The sequence below is a fragment of the Apis mellifera genome, linkage group LG1 (assembly GCF_003254395.2).
Source record: "Apis mellifera strain DH4 linkage group LG1, Amel_HAv3.1, whole genome shotgun sequence".
NCBI classification, from domain to species: domain Eukaryota; kingdom Metazoa; phylum Arthropoda; class Insecta; order Hymenoptera; family Apidae; genus Apis; species Apis mellifera.
Genome location: NC_037638.1, coordinates 24,246,424 through 24,271,281, shown reverse-complemented (window position 1 = coordinate 24,271,281; position 24,858 = coordinate 24,246,424). Strand labels below are relative to the sequence as shown.

At 24.6% G+C, this 24,858-nt stretch overlaps 4 protein-coding genes across 13 annotated transcripts; 1 reads left to right on the top strand and 3 right to left on the bottom strand.

Annotated features, from left to right (window-relative positions):
- Positions 1 to 789: 789 nt before the first annotated feature.
- Positions 790 to 3,867, bottom strand: LOC409251 (BRCA1-associated protein). Of its 2 annotated transcripts, none has more exons than XM_006571564.3 (6): positions 3,393 to 3,867; positions 2,576 to 2,863; positions 2,282 to 2,471; positions 1,880 to 2,198; positions 1,365 to 1,789; positions 790 to 1,302 (listed from the first exon to the last, which is right to left on the bottom strand). In XM_006571564.3, exons 2-6 carry the CDS (start codon positions 2,839 to 2,841, stop codon positions 919 to 921), a joined length of 1,584 nt encoding a protein of 527 aa, XP_006571627.1. In that variant the 5' UTR covers positions 2,842 to 2,863; positions 3,393 to 3,867; the 3' UTR covers positions 790 to 918. The 2 variants fall into 2 exon arrangements, with proteins under 2 accessions (XP_006571627.1, XP_392774.4); XM_392774.7 differs by having other exon boundaries at positions 2,576 to 2,846.
- Positions 3,868 to 4,697: 830 nt separating this feature from the next.
- LOC100578953 (dual specificity protein phosphatase 15) lies at positions 4,698 to 13,047 on the bottom strand. Of its 4 annotated transcripts, none has more exons than XM_026441763.1 (8): positions 12,838 to 13,047; positions 10,676 to 10,999; positions 9,461 to 9,577; positions 9,248 to 9,372; positions 8,926 to 9,097; positions 8,471 to 8,649; positions 8,125 to 8,325; positions 4,698 to 7,894 (listed from the first exon to the last, which is right to left on the bottom strand). In XM_026441763.1, exons 2-8 carry the CDS (start codon positions 10,718 to 10,720, stop codon positions 7,657 to 7,659), a joined length of 1,077 nt encoding a protein of 358 aa, XP_026297548.1. In that variant the 5' UTR covers positions 10,721 to 10,999; positions 12,838 to 13,047; the 3' UTR covers positions 4,698 to 7,656. The 4 variants fall into 4 exon arrangements, with proteins under 4 accessions (XP_026297548.1, XP_026297550.1, XP_026297549.1 ...); XM_026441765.1 differs by having other exon boundaries at positions 10,700 to 10,999; positions 12,838 to 13,046; XM_026441764.1 differs by having other exon boundaries at positions 10,676 to 10,952; positions 12,838 to 13,017.
- A 40-nt stretch (positions 13,048 to 13,087) lies between these two features.
- Positions 13,088 to 24,844, top strand: LOC411548 (protein phosphatase 1 regulatory subunit 16A). 6 transcript variants are annotated; one of them, XM_006571570.3, is made up of 11 exons: positions 16,648 to 16,750; positions 17,638 to 17,742; positions 17,960 to 18,223; positions 18,326 to 18,628; positions 18,733 to 18,875; positions 18,986 to 19,111; positions 19,190 to 19,265; positions 19,377 to 19,594; positions 19,684 to 19,852; positions 24,233 to 24,328; positions 24,641 to 24,844. In XM_006571570.3, exons 2-10 carry the CDS (start codon positions 17,673 to 17,675, stop codon positions 24,295 to 24,297), a joined length of 1,434 nt encoding a protein of 477 aa, XP_006571633.1. In that variant the 5' UTR covers positions 16,648 to 16,750; positions 17,638 to 17,672; the 3' UTR covers positions 24,298 to 24,328; positions 24,641 to 24,844. The 6 variants fall into 6 exon arrangements, with proteins under 6 accessions (XP_006571631.1, XP_006571630.1, XP_006571633.1 ...); XM_006571566.3 differs by lacking the exons at positions 24,233 to 24,328; positions 24,641 to 24,844 and adding an exon at positions 22,519 to 23,236 and having other exon boundaries at positions 17,638 to 17,730; XM_006571565.3 differs by lacking the exons at positions 24,233 to 24,328; positions 24,641 to 24,844 and adding an exon at positions 22,519 to 23,236.
- On the bottom strand, positions 14,769 to 16,709 carry LOC100579021 (transmembrane protein 42). The gene is made up of 4 exons (XM_006571572.3): positions 16,514 to 16,709; positions 15,337 to 15,547; positions 15,055 to 15,201; positions 14,769 to 14,961 (listed from the first exon to the last, which is right to left on the bottom strand). Exons 2-4 carry the CDS (start codon positions 15,520 to 15,522, stop codon positions 14,818 to 14,820), a joined length of 477 nt encoding a protein of 158 aa, XP_006571635.1. The 5' UTR covers positions 15,523 to 15,547; positions 16,514 to 16,709; the 3' UTR covers positions 14,769 to 14,817.
- Positions 24,845 to 24,858: the final 14 nt, after the last annotated feature.

Genomic DNA, 24,858 nt, shown 5'->3' with positions numbered 1-24,858 from the left:
TAGGTAAATGAAAGTAAAGCTAATTTTAAGTGATATTTATTAAAATATAAGTAATACACACATTTATTTAAATGTACATACATATATGTATGTATTATGCAATTATTTGATTAATAGTTCATAAGTTAATGGAAATCATTATTGTTTATTAGAATATTTAGAAAATATTTAACAAATTTACCAAAATGTATCTTCAAATATAATTTTTTATTATACAATTTTATTAAAAATTGAAAAAATATTGCACATAAAACGTCTTTGAATAGACGTGTTTATTGTGAGATTCAATATATTTTACATTTATCATATTTTAACGAATTTCTAAAAAAAAAAAATAGAAAATTTTGAAAGAATTGAAATATTCAATTTAAAACAATACAATCTATTGAATATTGATTTTAATTATTAGTTTAATTGTTATACTCACACACATGCGTGCGCGCGCGCACACACAACACACACACACACACACACACAAAATCAATAAATTAAATCTAATAATTCCTATTTAATTTGAAATATTATAACAAGAAATAATAAATATAAATTGATAAATTTTATTTTTAATGCAAACTAAATATAAAGCTTCTATTTAAGAGATACGGCAAATGAATTTTATATATGTATATATATATATATATATATATATATAATATTAATTTATACTTAAAATATAATTTAATTAATTTTACTCTAAAAAAATTAAATATCAAAATTTATTTGAAAATTACAAAGGTTAGTATTTAACATTAATCATTACTTTTATAGATTTATATACTAAAGCTCTTATTTAAAATCAGTAAAAAAAAAATCAGCAATTTATTTTAACATAATTAAAAAGATACAAAGTCAATTTTTAATTTCGAAGTATGATTCAAAATTAAATTTTTTACAGAAAATGTCAGGCAAATTATTATATTAACGTTTTTTACGAGATTTAGAAAGTCGAGTAGTATTCTTCTTAGCAGAATTGGAAGTTTCTGGAATTACTATACGACCTGAAGCGATTTCTTCTCTTAATTCAGAATTTTCAACTTTGTTTTGAGCATCAAGATAAAACATTAAATCTTGTACTTGTTCCTTCAAATTTGTTACTTCTGTTTGTTTTGTCTTTTGATACTCGGTCATTTCATTTTGCAGAATTTTATATTTATCTTGCCAAGAAGCTTGATTTAACTCTAATGCTTTTCTTAATTCTTTTTCTTCAGTTAGTTCTGCTTGTACTTGTATCAATTTATTACTAACTTGTTGTAGTCGTTTATCTACATTTTGCTTTTCTCGACTTAATATTGCTAATTGTTCCTAAAATATGTAAGAAAATGATGCATTTCTTCTTCAAGAGATAAAAGTTAAAAAAAGCTTACCTTAACTTTGGCATTTTCTTCTGATACTTGACTTAACTTTTCTCTGAGTTCTGTAGTTTGTAACACAGAATGTTGTTCTAATCGTGCTAATCTATCCTCGAAATATTGTCTTTGAGTTTCTAATTGTGATGTTAAAAGATACGTAAATTCCAACTGTACAGAATCTACTTTTTCTTCCATTGCAGCACCTTCAGCTTTAGTTGCTGTAGGACCACCTTCAACCATTTTTCCATCTTTATTTTGTAATAATCGATGAACGAAATTATCTCCTACATAATCCCAAACTCTATTATTTCCTAATTGCATAGCATAACAATGATGTGTCTCACGATAATGTTGAAAAGCATGTCCTTGATGATATCGTGAACAACCTATATGTCCACATATAAGACAGATCCATAGAGCATCATTACTTTCTCCAGTATCTAAAAAAATATTTATATTAATTTATAATTTTTATAATTTCATTCTTTTTCTTTTTTTTTTTAACTAAAAAATATTTATTGTTTACATACTACATTCCATACAGTAACTATCTGCAAATGATTCTGGTGTTTGAGCATATCTACAAACTGGACAAGAAGTATCTCCCCATTTAGCTAGACAACTTGCATGAAATGTATGATTACATAAAATTGTCAAAATACCATCAACACTTTCATCCATTCTCTCTAAACAAACTGGACAAAGTGGTAATTCTGTATGTCCAGATAAAGGCATAGCATTATATGTTACTTCTACACTGTACACAAACACCATGTGACAGATGACATCTGGTTCAAAAGAATTATATGGAGTACCATTAAAAGAACCATAAAATTCTGTTGCTGCATTCTAAAATATGAAAAATTTGATATATATAATATTGTATATAATTAATATATAAAAAATATTTAATTCATTATATATATAACTACAGCAGATTTAAAGGTAATCAATGCCATATATTGATTAGGACTGCCATCTCTAAGTATCCTAAAATGCCGAACATCTTGATGGCAAGGAGCTGTAAATCTTAAAAGATCATGACATGTCATTGTAGCTGGAACTGCAAGAATGCAGATAGTTTGGGTACGTTCTGCTGCATGGTGTATATCTGTTAATTTGCTGAAAATATAATTAAATATTGTTGCAAACATATTTAATTGCAATCTATTATTTGAATAACTACAAAATGCATAAGTGCATAATATTTATAAAATAGTGCTTACTTTTCCTTATATAAATGTATAATTCCTTTGGTTACTTCAACAAACGGATTTCCAGAGATAAAATTAATTTGATCACAGGCACAAGCACTTGCACCAGCTATCTCTGAATCATCATAAGTATTTTCTTCAGAATTAGCTCTAGAAGTAGAGCTAGATTTGCTAGTTCCTTGAGAAGGAAGTACTGAATCTTGTTTTTCTGTAAGATTTGTGCAATTTTCCATGTTTATTTTGGTTGGTTCTCTGCGACCCCTCATCTTAGCAGCCATTATGCCTGGATTACGAAATCCACTGTGAATTAATCATGATACAAACAAGGTATGATCTTCTTTGTACTTTTAATGATTATTTTTTTTAATAATCTTCATATATTAATTCATTATATTTGAAATTATTTTTTGAATTTTAAATAAAAGTTTACAAAAATTTTAAATATTTACTATATTTACTATATTTATAATACTTTTATGAAAAAGAAAATATATAAAATATATAAAAAAAATTATATAAATTTAAAAATGATATTATGCAAGTTATTTAATTATATATAATTAAAAAGATAAGAATGTTCTTTCTAAAAAATTTTATTTATTTATATGTATTTTCTTACGAACAAGAATCTTAGTTTCAAAATTATATAAATTTTACAGAAAAAGTTAATAATATAAACATAACATTGTTATGACAAATAACATAACCTTAAAAAGATTTGTAAACAAAAAGATTAATCGAAGTAATTCATTATAAAAACAAGTAGAATATAAGTTAACAATAACAGTTGAAAGTTACTAGTTTAATATATAAATATGTAAATATTTACCATTTGATTCTTCAGAATCTTCATCAACAACCTCGACGCGAATAACGCAGAGAGATACCGAAATAGGAAAAGAACTCATTCCATAAAATAATACCTATCGTGCATTATTACAAACAAATTTATCATTGTGTTCACTGCTTTTAAGTACGTGTTAACCCTTTAAACAACCCCCATAATTAACTGACAACGATCTTACAAGTGTCACACAGTCACACTGTTTCTGATTAATAGATTAAATATACCATTCATTCATTTTTTATTTAATTGTCACAAAATTATTATAGATTGATTATATTATTTTTGCTTATATAACTTATGAATATAATGAAAAATAAAAAAATCACAATTTATTATATATTTTCTCCTTTTTTGCTTATCATTCACCAATCAGATACGATACAAACTAATCTTTTAAATGGTAACTCCCACCTTGAAAAAGTATGAATTACGCCACCTGATGTTTATTATTATTACTAAATAAAATTAATATTTTTTTATTATATATTATGAATGTTAAAATCAATAACTAATTATTTATCATTTATTTCATAAAAAAAAAGTATAATGCAACATTGTTTAAGAAGCGCCAAAAATTTTATTAAAATATTACCAAATTTTTTAAATATTTTATAATCAATATTAATAACATATAGGTATTAAATATACAAGATAATGTAAAATGGCATTATTTTTTTTAAAGCTTTAAAATTTTTTGGCATATATTTAAAAAAAAATTTCGAATAACATTATTAATGTCAAAATTATTAATCAATATATAGTGTCAAAAATATTAAACTAATATTTTGAATAAAAAAATATTGATAACATATGTTGTTTTGCAAATTTGTGCAAATTTTGTATACAATTCTGTAGAAAATATAAAATATTAGACCATGAATTTCAAAGAAGCATATATTATACTTATATTTTCGTTTTTGAATTCTGAAAAATAGCTGTATTGTATAAATAGTAAAAACTCAAGTAGATAACTTTGAAAGCTTCTCTAAGTCGCTATATAATTTTTAAAAAAAGAAAGAAAAATCTATAATAATGTTTAGAAATTTTTATTAGAAATTCTAATAAAAATTTATTTTTATTAGAATTTCCTATTTAATCTTTTACAAACGTCTAAAAAAATAACATATATTATTTATTTGATCCCATGTTTAATTTTGTATAAATAAAATTGAATATGATATCATTTATTGAATATTTTATAAAAAAAATTAAACACGACTTAAATAGTTTTCAAAAGTTACCCCATAAGTGTAAATTGAATTTTTTTCAATTTTACATATATTTTCCTTTTCATTTCTTTTATTCTTTTTCTTGTTTTTACTTATTTTACTTTCGCAATCACAACCTAAAATTATATAGGCATCGAAAAGAAAATATAAACATATCGAATCATTCATTGTTTATCGAAATTATTTTAAAATATTGTATATATAAATGAAAATTTTTAAGATGAAAGAATGAAGCGTAAATTAACTTGCAGTTCATAAAACATTTTTTTTTATCTACAAATATATATATATTATATTTTCGTATTTAAATAATGAAGCATTGTGTGTACCGGTGTGTATGTATATATATTTAATTAATATAACAGCGATATGTTATTATCGAGCAAAACTTTGAAAACAATAAGTTTATAAAAAATATTCTGTAAATTTTTAACATTATCATATCTGTACTCTTTCGAACTAATCAAAATAAAAATGATTTAATCAAAATTATGAAAATTATGAATTTTCGATCTTTAGTATTATAAAATCTCAATCATTAGTATATCATTTCGAATTATTTAAATTTTTTCTATATTCTTATTCTAACAACATGCAGAACTTAATTGAATTAGCAAAATGAATATTTCTTACCATTTCTACTATCGTTTCAGATAAGCTTTAACGATTCAATTATTCAAAGGAGTACAGATTACACTAAGAAAGTGATTTTAACAATTTTAGTTGAACGATTTTCAATGAAAGTAGTTAAATTCACTTTCTGTGATTAAATAACGCTAAAAAGTTGAATATGAAACGAGCGCTTTTTATATTCTTTAACTGCGCGCATTACGTGTATTTTCTAAAATTTTTTTTTTTCTTTTTCTTTTTTGTAAATCTATGATAAAATCGAATCGATTCTAGAAAAATAAATATTTCTATAATACCAATCGAGAAAAATATGCTTCGATGATATAGGAGGGATGATATCGGAAATTCGCTTGCTTTTCTCTCACTTATGTGAATCGTACGTCAGTGCACGAAAGAATAACAACTTGTCTATCTAATGTACGACATAGTCGCATAATAATCACCATTGCCAACAAGTTATAAAATTTTCTGAAATCCTTTTGCAACAACGTATGCAAAGTATATGTGCATACAAAGTGTACGATATAATTTCATGCACATAAAAACCGTTCAAGAAAATAAAGCCCTTCTAAAATATTATGTGTCGTTTCTATTTTTATTTTTATTTGCATCTTTAAAAAAATATTTACAGTGCGCTTCATCGAGTGTGCGTCGAATACATGTGTGCAAAAAAATAATAAAGAATTAAAGAAATAGAAATTCTTTTTTCTCTTTTCTTCTCGACACAATCATATTTAGAAGAAAATTATTTTCAACTTATATTGCGCATAAAAATATATTCATCGATACATTTTAAATATATATGTGTATGCGCAAATATGTATATGCATTCCTTTAGATTAATAATTTGCGCTAAACAGCGTATTTTTGCTACAAATCCAATAACTATAATGGACGGTTGCGAACAAACTCAATGGAACAATTCGAGGAACACCGGTTCGTGTTCTTCTTGTTTTTCTCACTATTTTGTTCCAATAGTAGAGATATTTTTATAATTCATTCTTTTTTTTCTTTCTCAAAACGCGACCGCTTATAATTTTTTCGTGAATTGCATCTCTGATGAGATATCCTAAAATTTTGAATGTAAACATCAAACATTGCAATCAAGCTCTGACGAACGATGGAGGGGAATGATATTTAATGATTCAAAGCGGTTTATCGCGTTTAATTTGAAAAATGCATTACCAAAACACGCTAGTATTGTTAATTGAGCTAAATAAATTAAAAGAAATACAGATGCTAATTGTAACAATCGATCAACATGAATTTATTGATAGATAAGATTATTCGCGTAAAAAATGCAAGAATTAAATGCATTTTTCCTGTACGCAACGATTTTCTGTATTTCTAATAGCGAATTCTACATTTTTTCTTGGATAATACCGATACTGTTTAAAAAGTAATTGAGATATTTCTACAAGTAAACTTTTTCTTTTACAAGTTTTAAACGAGGAATTCGATTATTTCGATAGATTCAGTACTCTTTATAGCTTTATTATAATTCCGTCATTCGTCATAAACAGTAACTTTCAGTAACTTTTTTTAATACGTTTTAAAAAAATGTTAATCAATATAATAAGAGTTCTAGAATTGTAAGATTGTCGATGATTGCTATCACGCGCATTTGAAATTATTATCGCATTGGTTGAAATTTATCACAATGTTAAAATATACAATATAAGATTTTTCGTGCGAATAAACGCAACTTTTGAAATAAGTGCTACTATTTTTACATATCAGATTTCGATTTTATATGTTCGCTTTAAGCGAAAAAAAATATCTTGTGCGGTTTTGCGGTTAACATTTAATTTTTCATATGACTTTACGAACATTTTTTGCTATATTAACTGATATAGCTTTTTCTTGCTAATCTTTTATACAATCAATGAACAAGCATCCTCGAACTTTCGATTATAAATTATTTATAAGGCTCCTCGTTAGAGCCTCTTCGTTATCGACCAGCTTATACGTAGAAATGACTTCATATATTTGATTTCATACGTTTCATATTTGTAATTTGATATATTTCTATTTTATTCAAAGTATTTTTGTATTTTTATGGTGGTGCAGCTCGTTGAAAGCGTTTCGCTGTGAAAGACTGTTTTAGAAGAACTTGCACGATCGAACATCATTTCGGTAAAACTTAACAATTTGTTTCGTTATCGAAAATTTTTTAACTTATTCTTAACATTATTCTCGACGTTTTTCTTTTTTATTACGTAAGACAATGATAATGAAATATCAACTAATAAACTAGAATGTGCTAATACGCTAGCACATATACCGTCAGACATTAGTAATAATCATAAATAATAATAATGTCGCTTAGTAAATTGACGTCGAGATTACTCGGGCAAAGTCGAAAACGAAACAACATTCCGCAAGTGCTACGTCGTTGTTGAAGGATTTTCTGGCGAAATTGGCAAAGGAGGTGTTTGTCTAGTAGAGGCTCGCCTTGGCCAACGTTGCGGAGAAACCGGTGGCGTTGGCCTCGGAGTATTCGGCGCAGATCCAGCCGCCAATCTCCAATTACTAGTGGATATGCCTGATCTACCTACCGATGTTAGACTTGTGCTACTACTACTGCAAGCCACTGCAGCGGATAAATCGACTCTCGATACCGCTCTGAAAATATAATATGAATTAAACATCTATCATTTGTAATATCTTATATATATAAAAATTAAAAATAAAAAATATTTGTAAAATAATTATATATAGAATTTCGTTAACATTCACAATATTTACTTTATTTGTAAATATTTTTATTTTGATTATCTGAAAATATTAATATATTATAATATATTATAATTATATTAAATAATAGTATATAAAAGTATAATAAATAAATTTACCTGGAAGGAGGCGCAGATCCGCCAGTATAATAATGCAAACCAGCAGGACCACTTCTTGGTCTTGATGCTGAGAGAACACTAGCTGATCTATGCATAGCAGGTGAAGGTGGTGCAGATGGTAGCATTCTTGGCGTTTGCGGCGGAGTTCTTCCAGTGTTCAAACTGCTGGTACTACCCGTGGATGGTTTTCTTCTTGGACTCCTACAAAAAGATTAAATAATTTGATAATAATTTATTGATTTCTTTAATATATATATTTTTTTTAAATGAATTATGATAATTTATGTTATCTGTTTATAAATTTATAATTTATAATTTATATCATTGGTACAAAAACTTAACAAACCTTTTGGAAGGTTGCCTACATAATCCAGTTGGACAAGGACGGCCCATGGCACATTTTCCTTCACACACTTCTCGTGCCAATGCCATGGTTTCGTAATTTCTTAAAGTAGTGCGGCATACTTCTGCATCGGATTCCGCAAGCGCTAAACTAGGAAATCGTTCCTTCAACCTACGTCGTTCCTACATTAAAAAAAATATCCAAATTAATTTTTTTAATTATTAATATTAAGTAATTATTAATTATTTGACTTATTTCTTTTCTTTTTTTTATTATTAAACAAATATTAAATAACTATTTTATAATGTAATATCTTCATTTATAGAATTCTTCGTCAATTTTCTTTCTACTATTTAGAAAATCGCTTATATTTTAATTATATTGAAGAAAAAAAAACATAAATAAAGGAAAAGTTTCTAAAGTAAAGGAAACATAGGACTCTTTTTTAATTTGAATACCTCATGTAATCGACTAGATTCGAAATCTTTCAGCTGTTGCTGAAAACCGACGTTTGGATTGGCAATGGAACGACCTACTCTGACAACTTTAAGTGCCTCTTTCCATGAAAGATTGGTAGTACTCATAATATAGGCCACTGCTACTGTGACGCTTCTTGACATACCGGCTAAGCTGAAATCGAATATAATAATCATTCGATGAATATTTTAATAATTTGTTAAATATCGTTAAAAAAAATTTATTGCTTATTTTTATATTTCTTTTTTTTTTTTCTTTTTAAGATTTAACAGTATTTAATAATATTAAAGTTTAGTTACGCACCAATGTATTAGAACATTTCCACCACGTAGGCGGGCAGCGTGGATAAAATCATTACACAAGGAGAAATATTGAGATAGATTCTGATCGGGACTATCCGCCGCCAATATGCATAAATAATGTTTGTCCTACAAATAATTTATCGAACTAATTTCGATTAAATTCATCAAAGTTCATTGAGTTAAACAATTTATTCTCATATACAATTATACTCACAGAATGTAATCTGCGAGCCGTGTCATGAATCGCCAAAATATGTGTTATTTCGAATCGTTCCAATTGGTCTGCATCTTTACTATCATGATAATTCCCGATATAAAGACCGGGAAGAACCTATACATATGAACATATACACAACATACACAATTCGTGGAATTCAACATCATAATATAAGCATAATTCTTTTTCTAATCATGTGATAATCGTTTAAATCTCGATACGAATTGTTCATTATTAAAATCATTAAATTCAATAAATGTCATTCTAAATTCATGTATGTATAACTATCTAATATAAGTTTATTTTCCATTCAAGTTTCTAACATCGAATTAATATTTCTTCTATTGCAATTAACATAGAGAGAGAGAGAGAGAGAGAGAGAGAGAGAGAGAGAGAGAGAGAGAGAGAGAGAGAGAGAGAGAGAGAGAAAGTTAAGCGATTAAAATACATAAACGAGATATCGTTAGAAAAAAGTCGATAGAGCAGCTTTTCGATGCAAGTGCTCCATTGTTAATCATTCATCTTTGTAGATGATCACTCGAATGTGTATAGCCAGGTGAGAATCGCGATAATCGTTTAATCGATTCTGCATTCTTAAGTGAGGTGTTGAACGCGAGAACAAAGGTACAGGCTCTTAACTTTTCATCGGGATCATCGATTGAAATCTTGGCATACATTGTCGAGTGATATTATGTATCATACAATACTTTTTGACAATAGATATTATAGATTATTAATTCTGGATAAATTTCAAAAACTATAGATGAGGCTAATTAAAGTAATTCACTAACATGATAATTTTTATATTTTTATCCTTTTTTTCATTTTAATAAAATTACTATTCAAAATATAAAATAAACATTTATTGAATTTTCAGAATTTAAAATAGATAAATTAGAGATAAATTTTACAATATATACATACAATATATACGTAAATCAACAAAATAAAATGTAAAAATACATCATTGATATTTCTCGATAGAGGTTAAGTCATATAATAAGCAAACATCTTCGAAGAATTAACATAATTATGATTTATCAAATTATTCTTGCACATTGCAATATTGTGTTGCTCAATTTTAATCATATTTATTTCAATTTTAATCGTATTAAAAATCATTTCGTTTTTAATTCGATATATAAATAATGACAATGACAGAAAATTTCATTAAAATGATATTATTAAAATATCTGTGAAATTGTTTCTTACCTTGTTCATGCCAAAGCTTCTTACCTTGTTCATGCCATTCCCCATGGTGCAAATTTACGTTATTGCGTACGAAATTCTCTCGAGGCACAGAGAATTCACAATAAGAAAGAAATTATCAGTTTAATCGGTCGATACACTTGGGACGATTCGACGATCTTTTCTTATCTTTCGTCTCTCGAACTCGATCCTCGATGATCTTATTGTTGGACAACAATTTCCTTTGTGGCTGCCGTCGCATCCCTCCTTCAGCATCATCGTTGAAGATAGATTCTCAAAACTATGTTACGAATTCTGATTGACTTGATTACGTCGCCTAATTGAAACCTTCGAAGTTGCCAAACATGGTATTCATAATGCGTATATATATATGTATATTCGCGCCAACATATTTCTTTTTATAATATTCTTTTTATTAAAACGCAATCAGATTTGTATTCTAATTTCTTTGTGTTATTATATTTTTATTATTTCATTCTTTTATTATATTTTAACAAACCATTTTTCTCTTTAATTTTTATTTAGCAATATTCCAATAGGTTATAAAAAATTATATTTTCGAAATTTTTTACATGAATATGATAAAATATTATTACAGGCATTATTCTATCTATTATTTTTTATTTATATTTATCTATTATTTAAATAAAAAAATAAAAAGAAGAAATAAAAAAAGAAATATATAAATATATATAAATAATTTGTATTATAAATTTTGTTGTATTATAAATCTTGTAACCAAAAATTAAACAAATTGTCACAAAATTTTTTTTTAATGTGCATATTAATATATGCGTTTCTGTATACTTCTATTCTTTCCATCAAGATTTATCTATGCAAGCATTTATAGTATATTTATTCCATAAGCTATATGAAACGATTCAAACATGCAATTTATAACGATCGTAACTTCATAGAAATTTTTAATGATAATCGACGGCAAAGTTTTGCATGTTGTATTCACGAAAAATAAATGTCGAAAAGTGATATAAATTTAATAAAGGAATTGTATCAGAAATACTGAGATTATTTTTATGCAATTAATTAAAACGATAAAATAATAAAAATAATAAGAACAAGAAAAAATTCATTGCGAGTATTATCAGTAGAGAAACGGTGCAATTTAAAGGAGAGCTTTTGTTTCACTTAGTCAGCCAGATGAAATCTATATTTTCTGTCCGATTTTGCTTGACAATTTAAATGTACGATGTATTTGTAGAAAGTTTCTATAGAGAAAATGAAATGCAGCTAACGGGCACAATCGTTATTTTCCCTACGGCGATAAATTAAAAAGTTTTCGCGTCTTTGCTTTTGCCATATTAGTTGGAATATTGCCAAATAGAAAATCAAAGGTAGATATTGCGTGTGGTGATCTTAGTAAAAGTTAAATTTGATAGAACAATAATTTAAAATAATTTAAATAAAGAGTAAACAAATTAATAAAAAACGAGGAAAAAAATAAAATTATTTTTTTCATGACTTTTATGTGATAAATACAACTAAATATTTACACATATAATAACGTACTGTTTGTATTTTGATTTTTTTGATTCTTTCTCGATAATATATAAATATTATCAAGAAATATATTATATAAATAACGATAACCATAAATATCCGTACAAAATAGATATGAATAACATATATATGATTTTATTATATTTGAAATTAATATTATGAAGAAAAAAATTATTGTTTTATAATCTTTAATTTTATCATTATAATTAAATTAGAAAACTTTTGTTGATTAAATTAATAAATTAGTAAATTTTTGATTCAATCATACTTCAACATATCATCATTTTAAAAACAAGTAAAAAACAAATTTTATTTTTCTTATACTAAAAAATCTCGTTTAAAAGTAATTATAGTTTTGTATTTTTCGATTCTTTGAGTATGTCATGAATTTATAAGACCCATGAGAATCGAATCAATTAAAATCCTCGTTATTTACTTTAAATAATTGTTCTTTATTCATCTCATAAATTGTAGCTTTTATCATTAATTAATATCATATTTATAGTAATTTGTCATTGAATTAAAAATCTTTATGATCAAATGATAAAAGAAAAGCAAAGGAAATAAAAAAGATAAGCATAAAAGATACATTTTAACAAGTGTGAAAATTTTACAATAAACGACTGATTGATCGTAATTCACTCTACCTGTCGACACTTTCACATAAAGGCACCTTTGATTAACACAGCTGTTTACGCGCACACAGAATCATTGAAACAACAATCTAATAAATAAATATATGAATTGTGTAACGTGCAAGCTCGGTATTCGTACTATTTGGTATCCGATTCAATTGGTAAGAGGATGCGCCATACGAAAACTGTTCTGTTGTCTCAGTTGTGAGAAGCGTTACCAGAATCTAGGGGCACTCGCCACTGAGAGGGAGAACGAAAAAAGGTGGGGATAAAGATGCTATAGAGGGGAAAAGTAAGGTGTGTGCACGGAGTAGTAGAACCCGTTGAATAACGGAAGGTCTATCACGGTAAGAGGACGACAAGATATAAGATATAAGGTATAAAAGTACAATAAAAAAAAAAGTCATTTTGGAAATCTGGAATGATCATCTGCTAATTTCTTAGTAAATATTTCATTATTTTGATAAGAACGTTAAGAGATCAATGCTTGTAATTTACAGTGATAGATAACATAAATGTACTTTTATAAATTTAATAAAAATAAAATAGTGTCATATTAATGATTAATGATTAAATACCAAAAAGTGCAATTACATAAGTCAAATGTTTCTGTAAATAATTTGAGCGCTTGATAAATTGCAAAAATTTTACCGTTCAAAGTTACACACTTAATAATACGGAATAACTAAATTATAGACAAATGTTTATTGATATACAAATGTGTAACAATAATAAGAAAAAAATATAATTAAAAAAGAGAAAAAAGAAAGACTTATATTCTTGACTATCGAAAATAACAACTAGCCGATAGACGGCAGTGTGGAGAACAACTGCGGCGCAGCCGCCGCTCGATAAAGCCATCCTCTTATTCTTCTTTTACGTTCTCCTTCTAATATTCTCTTTCTCTATATAATACATCTATGAACTACGACCCTGTTCCACAAACTAAAAACCTGGTCAACTGAAACTTTATGAATATCTCAATATAGTTTTAATTAGGATACAGAAACACAAGGATCTATATAAATACTAATAAGCCTGAACTAGTAGAATTCTTCGTTACTAACCTATGTTAACTACTAACCTACGTTACATAAAATCACATATATATAAAAACAAATATTTATATATATTCATTGTTGAGATAAATAAGTATTCATTATTCAGTTGATTAAAGAAAATTAAATTTGCTAATAATAACATACCTATTTTAAATTTAATATTTTTGTACTTATATTATTTTATAAACAACATGAACTTTATGAATTTTTTTTTAAATTTAAAAAATATTAAAATTAATTTTAAAATTATTTAAAGTTTTCATATTAGGAAAAAAATATTATTGTAAATTTAAAAAAATTAAATCAAAAGGATATTTTTGTAGCCTACATTTAGTTAGGAAATAGGGCGGAAGAATCTTTTATTTTTTTTTCTCACATTTCTTATCCAATGCTATTACAAGCACGGAGATCCACTCTGGTGGCTAAATAAGTACACTTCAAGTCTTTTTTACCATTTTTTGTCATTCTTTTTTTATTTCTCATTCCTTTTTTCTAAATAAAAATAAAGGCCGAAAAAGAAAAATAAGTTCATAATTATTTAATAATTAAATAAAATCTAAAAATAATTTGTTATTTTAATTTTGAATATTTTCATATGCGATCAAATTTTTTACAAAACATTTCAATGTTATTTGAATAAATAGTAACTAAAAGTAAAAAATCAATTCATAAAATTATATAACTATTAGATATTTTTTAGAAATTTTTTTTTTTAGTTTTAAATTTCTTTTTAAAAATATATTAATAACATACACAATCTGATAAAATAAAATAATTAATTAATTAATACGAAATAAAAAATCTTTTATGAATCTTTATTTTCTTAAAACGATTTATAATTGTTTATTTATTTATTTATTATATTAAAATAAAAATATAATATGATAATGTAATATTATTTTATTATAATATAATAATTGCTTTTTCAAAATTATTTATTTTTCGATTTTAACGATGGTACAGAATCACTTTGTGGATTATAATTAACAAAAAATAAACCCAGAATAATGAGAGATATACCACACCACCAATTTAACGATGTTTGTTCGTTAAAAATTAAGAAACCCGCAAAGGCCTATAAAAAAAATAAAAAATCTAAATATTATATAATGCATTTGTTTTTTTCATATTGTATATATGTATTGATAAAAAAAAGTGAAGTATATACCGAGCAAACGTAACTAGTGGTGGCGCTGGTTATTGTACACGATAGAGAAGATTTGCTGATATTGAGTGCTTTTACGAAAAAGGTGCATCCTACAGTATTGCTTGTTATCATCAATAATAAAAGTATTCCTTTAAGTAGCAATTCAAACTAATTAAGAAATAAATAATTTATTTTATACAAAAATATTAGAAATATTACAATTTATATAAAAAAATATTGCAAATTTTACATTATACATTTCTTATATAAAAAAATTGTAAAAAAAGATATAATATTACTTACTATGGAATTTATTTCTATATTGCTAGAAAGTTTACCCAATATACTTCCAGTAGTTGCAAAAAATCCACTTATGACAGCTAAATAAATTTTTCCTTGCTTTTTTTCTTTAATACAGGAAACAGATTGACTTTCTCTCGATGACAATGAAAAAGTATCCATTAAACATTTACGTTTCATTATAAACATCTCACAGAGAAAATGAAATAATTATCTATAAAAATAAATATGAATTTTATTTTTAGTTTTAAATCACTTTCAATAACACTGATGAAACTAATACTAGTATTATAAACAAAGTATATTTAAGTACATATAATATTCTATGCTTTGTATGCAATAACTGAGTAATTAATGATCTAGTTTATGGCGGGACTATTCAAATAATTATTAAAAAATAAATTAATATATTTTTCTTTATTAGTTAAATATTTTAAATCTTAATAGTTTATAGCCCTAAAAATATATTTTAATTGTCTATTTTATGTATAATATTAAATAATAAAAAAATTATAAGGTTAATGAATATAATTATATATATTTTAAAAAGAAAATGTCTTTTATAATTTATAATTTTTGTTTCTATTAGATAAATATATTGTTTATATTCAAAATAAAAAAGAATCGAAAGATATTAATTAAATATAAATATCAATTGTAAAAGAATCTTTTTTAAATTTTTCAAATAATATATTATATAATATATATAATAAAACAAAACATATATAATAAAAAATTTAGATAAATTTAGGTTTCGAGATCTATTTATTCAATACTAATATGTTTGCACTTAAAAAAAATTAAGATAATGATATTATAAATTAACAATTAATAATAATATTTAAATTTTCAATAAAATGTTGTTCATTTATTTCATATTCTTTTGTTTTTTATAAATATATTGATCATTACAAAATAAAATTTATATATAACATGTACATAATAACTAATAAAATATAATTTAAAAAAAGACAAGTTAGCGCGCGGTGAAGGGAAGGCGCGAATGATTTTCTACAGGTAGTTTAAAAATGGCGACTGACAGGTACGCGTTTTCTCGCGTGTACGGTGCCGCGACAAGATCAGACGCGACGTGATTTTCATTAAATTAAAAGCAAGAGATTCATTCAATTTCTTTAGTTCAATTTTATTTAGTGGAATCATTGCATTGAAAAAACCTTACAAATTATGTTGCGTTTTCATCAATCAACACGGTGACTTTCTCTCTCAGTTACATTGTATTCGTGAGATTCAGCTGCACTTAGTCTTGGCACGATTAAGATTTTTTGCCTTCATCTCGTCTGTTTTTTGAACTAACGAAAAAGAAAAAAACGAACGAATGAACGAACGAACGAGCAAACTTCCGCATTCCACTGCATTGCGAACGAATAAGTGAACGAACAAACGATCACTTGCCAATGTGAGTAGATATCGCGATTTGACACCCCCCCTCCTCAGTCCTAGAACAGATTTCTTTCACTTGCATTAACTTTCGAGTTACAATCGCGAAATGGCAAACATATCTGTATTTTCGCTTATAATTCACTTTTATTATTATTTTATTCATCATTAATATTATTCTATCGCTCTTTTTGTCTCTTATGTTCGCTTCTTTTGCTTATTTCATTTTTTATATAAGATTTTTTGTCTATATGTCAAAATAAAAGAAATAAAATAAAGAATGAAAAAATAATGTTAAACAATACAATACATTTGGAATTATTATATTTTTTATTTAAATTTAAAATCTTTTAATTAAATAGTTTAAAATAGTATAAATAAATTATATTATAGATTATTTAGAATAAGAAATAAGAATTTAATTTTATATTTTTTTTTATAATATATTATTATGTATAATTTTATAGTTTTTAAATTTATTTTTAAAATTATTTGTTAAAAATATTTTTCCTTCATTAAGAAATTAGTTTTATATGAAAATCAATATAATATATAATATGTAATAAATATGTAAATTTTTTATTATATTAATTCTTTAATTAAATATTATTTAACAAATTATAAAATTTATATAAAAAAGTTTTTCATAAATCAACTCTTTTAAAATATTAAATACAAACATATTTTTTTCATAAATTTAAAAAAAATATATAATGAAAATATATTTAAAAAAAAACTGCAAACTTGTTACTTGTTATGTGATGATTCAAATGAATATTCTGAAACATTTATGTAAATAATGTATGTTTACTTACTTAAGTACTTGATAAATATGAAAAGTTTGGATAAAAATATGATATCATTCATAATCAAATACCCAATGAAAAAGCAGCTAATTTCATGCAGGTTTCTGAAAAAGCAAAACTTGATATTATATCAGAATGATGTCTAATCTTTGTCGCAAAATTTTAAAATATCTTGGAATGTATTCATGGCTTTGTAAGTGTAAAGGTAATCTAGTTAGCATCCAAATCCTTTTTTATCATAATATTCCTATTAAAACTTCTATTTCACTATTTATAATACTGTATTATTATATATTTAAATGTATTAAATATATTATTTATATTTATTTAGATTTACAATATTAATATTAATATATATTGTAAATTTAAACAATATATATAAAATAAAATATAATTTATTTTTTTTTTTTTTTTTTGAGTAGGTAAATACAGCTGTAAAAATTATAAGCATATAGTCATGGAACATTCTGATTTAGTAGCAGAAATGGTACATATAGAAAGGTTAACAACTCAAGAAAGATTGCATTTAGCTCGTCTCAAAAGACTTCAACAATTAAAAGTATGGCGTCAACGTGAAAAAGAATGGATGCGACATCAAACCAGACATACAAGTAATAAACGTCATATATATTTTAGTGATAGTGTAATGCTTTTAGAAGCTGCAGCAAGAAATGATATTGATGAAGGTAATATAATATAATTTTTATTAGATTGTTTTTTATTATATTCAATGTTTTTTTCAATTTAATATATGAATCAGCATATTAAAAAATAGATATATATTTTAGTGAGACGACTTTTAAAAAAAGGAGTAAATCCAGATTCAACAAATGAAGATGGATTGACAGCTTTACATCAATGTTGTATAGATGATAATGAAGAAATGATGAAATTATTAATTGAATTTGGAGCAAATGTTAATGCAGAAGATAGTGAAAAATGGACACCATTACATGCTGCTGCTACTTGTGGCCACTTACATTTAGTTAAAAATCTCATTGTTAGAGGTGCTAATTTATTAGCTGTTAATGCAGATGGTAATATGCCTTATGATATTTGTGAAGATGAAAAAACATTAGATTGTATAGAAGGTAAGAGTATTTATAATATTTTTAATAAAAAATTATTTAAAAAATTTAAAATAAAAATATATAAAAATATAAAATACTTTTTTTTTATTTATTTATAATCATAGGTGAAATGGCAAGACGAGGTGTTACTCAAGAATTAATAGATGAAACTAGAGCTTCAATTGAAGTTCAAATGTTAAGAGATTTACAAAATATAACTTCTATAGGTGGTGATTTAGAATATAAGGATCATCAAGGTGCTACACCTGTATGTATACTAAATTATTATGATGATTTATTTCAAAAAGCCATTATATATATAATGATATGTCATGAATGAATAACCATTAATGATTCTTTTGTTTGTTTGAATTTTAGCTACACATTGCAGCTGCAAATGGTTATTTAAGAGTAGTTGAATTTCTTCTAGATCAACATGTTTCAACTGATGTTGAAGATAATGATAAGTGGCAACCAGTTCATGCAGCTGCTTGCTGGGGTCATGTATGAATTGAATTATATTATATATTTATTAATTATTTAAATTAACTTTATTTTCTATAATTATTTTTTTTTTTCTAGTTAGAAGTTCTTGAGTTATTAGTACAAAATGGAGCTGATTTAAATGCGAAAAATAAACATGATGAAACTCCAGCTGGTAAAAATATTCATATTCAATAAAATTTAAAAAATTATTTTTTATATAAAAAATATATATTTTTTAAAATATTAATGAAAACTAAAATTAATAATATCTATAAAATTTTAGATATTTGCGAAGATTCAGAAATTAAAGAAAGAATAGTAGAACTTAAAACAGAACAAGAAAGTAAACGATTACGCGAAGCACAGGGAAGACGAGTACGTAGATCTCAAAGTATAAATACGCGTACTCAAAGCGTAAGAAGAACTTCAATAAGAGATAAAGTTTTAACTACGAAAAAAGATGCTCAAGAAGAAGCTCGACTTAGATTACAAGCACAACAGGTAGAAAAGAAAAGTAGATTTTTATTTTATTAATTATATAATATTAGAAACAAATTGAAATCAAATAATAAAGGAATTATATATTTCAGACATATAGTGGTTCCACTACTAATGTTCCACAATCAGAAAATGAAGCTAATATACGAGAAAATATAAGCAGTGAAACAGATAATAATGCACCACCAACTGCTGTACGTAAAGCACCTGAGGGAAAGGATAATGAATCTTTTCTTCATGAAGACGTCGATAAAGAATCAGGTATATTCCAAAATATGTTAAATTCACATTGGTTATGGTTAAGTAGAATCCTCTGGTAAATAGTAATTTTGTGCATAAAATTGTGCAAAAAATACGTGTCATGTCCATATAATCTGTGCGTTTGGTCGCATAACTCGACCTTGTTAACGTTGTATAATAATCATATTTATTATGTGCTTATTATGTTTAAAACAAAGCATTTTTAAAAATATTTTTTAATAAAAAATTTTTAATGATTCAAAAAAATTAATTAAAGATAATTAAAAATTAAAATGATTTATTATTATGTTAGTATAAAATTTTATCATTATTAATATAATATAATTAATATAATCATTTTTACTATGAATTATTTAAAAGAATATAGTATCAATCATTTATCAGCCTTTTCTTTTTTCTGTTACTACTGCGTCATGCTCCTGAATAATTGCGAGGTCAGTTTTCTATGTCACTTTCTTATTTCTTTAAACGTATTTTTGAACATAACGTTCTATTATTTTTTAATCTTTTAATGACATGGTTGTACGTTTCGAAATTTCCTCTTATAAGATTGAATTATTTTTATATGTTCTGTGTATACATATGTTTTCTCTTTGATAATATCTTTTTAGTATAAAAATCGAATATTTTGTCGCAAAAGCTAAATTGCATTGGCTTTTTTTTTTAGTACTTTCTTGCTATTTCAAATAATATGTTAGCATTTGGCAAAGCTTATTGGTTGTTATATGCGAAGAAACATTATAATAAGTTTAACAGTTAAGAACCAAGTTCTTGTAATATTGTTTTTGTACTTAATACAATTTAGAATATTCTAAGCTTAAACGCACATCTACAATACACTAATATTCCCCATATACTGTAGGATCAAGATGATTGTATTATGTACTTTTAATATAATATTTCTTTAACATTACTTTATGAAGTAAATAAAATATTACAAATATAATTTTATTTGATAATATCATTATCTGTATTCAATATTTTATCAAACAGATTAAATAGATTTGAATTTATATTATAATGGATGAATAATTAATATTCAATGAGCACTTTCATATTTATATATATATATATATATATATATATGTATGTATGTATGTATGTATGTATGTATGTATATATATATATACTTACATATCAAAAACTGTTGATGAAATAAAAAATCAAACATATCGAATTACTTTAATACATATATACTAGGTTTGTGAAAAGTTCTGTCATTTTTCTTATTTAAATAATCAAACAATCAAGAATAATATAATTATTGCTATTTATTATATTACATATAAATTTTTAAAGTAATTCATAACTTATTTTATATTTTTATTTTCTATTAATTTCATTTTGATAACAAACATTTACATCTTTATTTGCAATTTTATGTATAATCATTTTATAATTTGCACAATGTTTGCACAATAAAAAATCTATATATCAACAATAAAATCAATGTTAAAAAAAATAGAACTAGAACTTTTTCACATATCTAACATGTTATACTAATAGTTAATTGTATTCACTTAATGTTAGTTATGTATTCGCGTAATGTGTCTTCCTGTCTTTTAGTTTTATCGCTAAATGATAAGATCGTTACGAGGTCGGTTGTGTCACGACATTTCATATTACTATAGTTATTAATAGAATTCTTTTATAAATTCTACATCAAATCGATCACATTGATAAAATTTAACACTATTATTAACCATTATATTTGCTTTCAAACTTAAAAACTAACTTTAATATGATGTAATTATGAACTTTTTTTAATTTTTTTAATAAATATTTAAATCTGTAATTATTACTACAAAAATATTAATATAGAATATTAATAGTTAATATTATATAGTATGTTTATTATTATTTTTTAAAATTAAAATTATAATATTATTAAAATATTTGTTATTTACTATTATGATTAAAAAAATGTTACTTTTTATCTTATCTAAGTTAAAAGCAGCAAAATTGAGAAATGATTGATTTGAAGTAATATTATTCCATTATAATGAAAAATATGTTTGGACATTGACACAGCTTAAATTTACATTAATTTATATTTTTAGGACAATTAAATTATTTTAATGTTCCAGAGAATTCAACTATTATTCGTTTTGTACTTATTTATGTATATATTTTTATTTATACAAGTTAATGCATATAGTAATTAAATTGTAAACTAAATTTTTTATTTTTTATAATAAAAAAATTTTAATGTAAATTATATATGTTTGAATATATTATTTTTAAAATCTTAAAGATTTAGTTTACAATATAACAAATTAATAAACAAAAATCCATCGTTAATGGAATAAAAAAAGAATTAAAAAAATTGTTAAAATTTTCTTCATTCTTTTAAAGTCTAAAAATATAATAAATGTGATAGAAGGTAGGAAATGAAAAAAATGTTTATGTAAAATATAGAAAACATATTTCTGGAACTTCATCATGCAATGTTTTTAATGCTTATTGCTAAAGCATGTGCCGCTTAGCGCATGGCAGCTAGTTTCCACACTAGTTGAGTTTCTTTTGAAGTGCCATTTCAGTGTATGAAAAAGGGAATTAGGTGGAGGGTAAAGCAAGGTGGAATGGAATGAAAGGGAAGGAAAACAAATTTCACGTGAATCACAAGGAACAGAAGTAGCATTGGATTTACATGTTTGCCTCAATAGTGACAGGGTCCGACCCACCAATCGGTAATCAGCAGCAGATCTACGCATCAGATGGTGACACCAACGGCAAGATCAACATACACGTCTCGGTAGTTTTTGTCAAATCATTATCGGACTTGAAGAAACAAAGAGCACAGAATCGGCATATATCTGCTGGATCGATAGATGCCAATGGAAATGGTATTCCTGTGTCGCCTATCTCCAATTCAGAACTCAATACTGGCAGAGATTTTCAACGATTCACCGGAAATACTAGTGATATTGTCGGTGATAATCATTCCGAAAAAAGTTGTTGTGCTGTCATGTAATTCTTTTTTTTCTTTTTCATCATTTTTCTTTGCAATTCATTTAATTTCATTTAATCTTATTCTGTATAATTTTAATATATTTATCAGCATATACTCGAAACTATGTATTTCTATCATAGAAAATCGTAGATAATTGTATCAAACAATGAGATTTCGATTTTAAAAATTATGAATTAACATTTTCATCTCATCTTTTAAATATATATTCTTAAACTTCAAACAATTCTATTTATAGTGGTTTACATACGATTGCAAAAGAATATCGTATAGGATCTTGATCTTAATAATATGCTTACGAATTCGAGATACGAGATTATATAGATTTCTAATATGTATTGTACTTATAAGCGAATATTTAAATAATTATTATAAGAAGTAATTTTAATTAAATTTATAAGTTTTTTTGAATATGTACAGAATTCTATTTATTACAGCATAAAAATAATGTATATTTCAATAATTTTTAAATTGTAAATTACGTAAAAAAAACACATTTTTGCAAATAGTATGTATGATATCGTATAGAATACTTCTCGTGTTTTTTATAAAAATGTTAATTATAAATAATATTTTTTATATTCATTTAGATATACATATTTCTATGAATACTTTTATTTGTAAATTTTAATGTGTGCCGTTATTCTATAATAGTATATATCCTATGTTTTTTCTTAAAAATATATCGTGAATCATATAATACTCAATTAATATTAATTTCATGTCCTATAAATGTTTATTGCATATTTAATTTTGCATCAAAAATTTATATTTTAAAATTAAAGGAAATATCTTTAATAGTCAAATTTACAAATTAAATTTTAATTAAATTCATATAAATATTTTTTTTTACTTCGTATATAAAAAAGTTTTTATATATTATATATATATAATATTATTTATATATAAATATATTAAATATATTATGTAAAAATAGATAATAAAACAGTATTTTTTTTAATAAAATAAATTTTTTTTTATATTTACATAAAACTTTTATAATCTATATTCATTTCAATAAATTATATTGATATATAAGATGTAATTTTTTATTGTAAAAATATGATTTAAAGTATTTTAAATATACACACTATTGTAACACTGCTTTTTTGAAAATATTTGAACGTGATAATCACATGATGGTCACGTTAGTCAAAAACTGGTTAAATTTTCGAAGAATAAAACAATTGTGAATAAAAGTAAATATATAAAATTTATTGTTTTTTCATTGCACTAAATATTTATAAAATCAATTTATTTAACGAAATATTTATATTCTACACGAATGATAAATGTTCAATAACAAACTTATAAGATTCTAAATCGATTGAAAAACGATTTAAATTATTTTATTTTCTGTCTTTAATAACGATAAAGTTAATAAACCATATGAATGATTCTTCTTTCAGAACACTTATCGATAGGCATTTCTATTGAAGATGGTGACATCAAATTTAATCCTCTTGCTACGTAGAAGTTTAGTCGTAATCAGCTATCGCTGCTTGGTATGTCATATCACTGCACTACTTTATGATATTTGTCAATTAGGTTGCTTTTGTTTAGATTTATTATGTTATTAAATTCGATATTTTTTATGATTGTGAAATTGTGTATGATCAAATTTGTGCTTGTTTCATATTTAAAATAAAAATCAAATTATTCTGATACTGTTATGTTTCAATAAAAATTGGTAAATTAACAAATTACATTAGATACTATTTATCGGTGCAAATATTTAATACATAGAAAATAACAGATATGATAATAACCTCTTTATATGATCAATGTCGTGATAACACCGCTTTTTTGAATTGTAGCTGTCGAGCTACTGAGCTTAGCACGCATGGTAGAAAGATTACGTCAGTCGGTCCAGCAATTGTTATCTAATTTAACGAACACATGTGGCTTCAATTTTCTGATGCAACTCACATGAAGAACTTGTCGAACTCTGTTAAATTGACAATTAACATATCCTATATATTATGAGATTCGACATCGATTGATGACATCGTATCTCTCACAAGAGAGGTTAATA

Coding starts and splice junctions, on each gene's coding strand:
- LOC411548 (XM_006571565.3), top strand. CDS start 17,673: ATGATGTCTAATCTTTGTCGCAAAATTTTAAAATATCTTGGAATGTAT. Junction 18,224..18,325: donor AAGAAATGATATTGATGAAG/GTAATATAATAT, acceptor TATATATTTTAG/TGAGACGACTTTTAAAAAAA. Junction 18,876..18,985: donor ATCATCAAGGTGCTACACCT/GTATGTATACTA, acceptor TTTGAATTTTAG/CTACACATTGCAGCTGCAAA.
- LOC100578953 (XM_026441763.1), bottom strand. CDS start 10,720: ATGGGGAATGGCATGAACAAGGTAAGAAGCTTTGGCATGAACAAG. Junction 9,578..10,675: donor GAAGCTTTGGCATGAACAAG/GTAAGAAACAAT, acceptor TCATATGTATAG/GTTCTTCCCGGTCTTTATAT. Junction 8,326..8,470: donor TGTAGGCAACCTTCCAAAAG/GTTTGTTAAGTT, acceptor ATCTTTTTGTAG/GAGTCCAAGAAGAAAACCAT.
- LOC409251 (XM_392774.7), bottom strand. CDS start 3,471: ATGAGTTCTTTTCCTATTTCGGTATCTCTCTGCGTTATTCGCGTCGAG. Junction 2,472..2,575: donor ATACATTTATATAAGGAAAA/GTAAGCACTATT, acceptor TTATATTTTCAG/CAAATTAACAGATATACACC. Junction 1,790..1,879: donor TAGTTACTGTATGGAATGTA/GTATGTAAACAA, acceptor ATATTTTTTTAG/ATACTGGAGAAAGTAATGAT.
- LOC100579021 (XM_006571572.3), bottom strand. CDS start 15,522: ATGTTTATAATGAAACGTAAATGTTTAATGGATACTTTTTCATTGTCA. Junction 15,202..15,336: donor ATATAGAAATAAATTCCATA/GTAAGTAATATT, acceptor TTTCTTAATTAG/TTTGAATTGCTACTTAAAGG. Junction 14,962..15,054: donor CCACTAGTTACGTTTGCTCG/GTATATACTTCA, acceptor TTTTTTTTATAG/GCCTTTGCGGGTTTCTTAAT.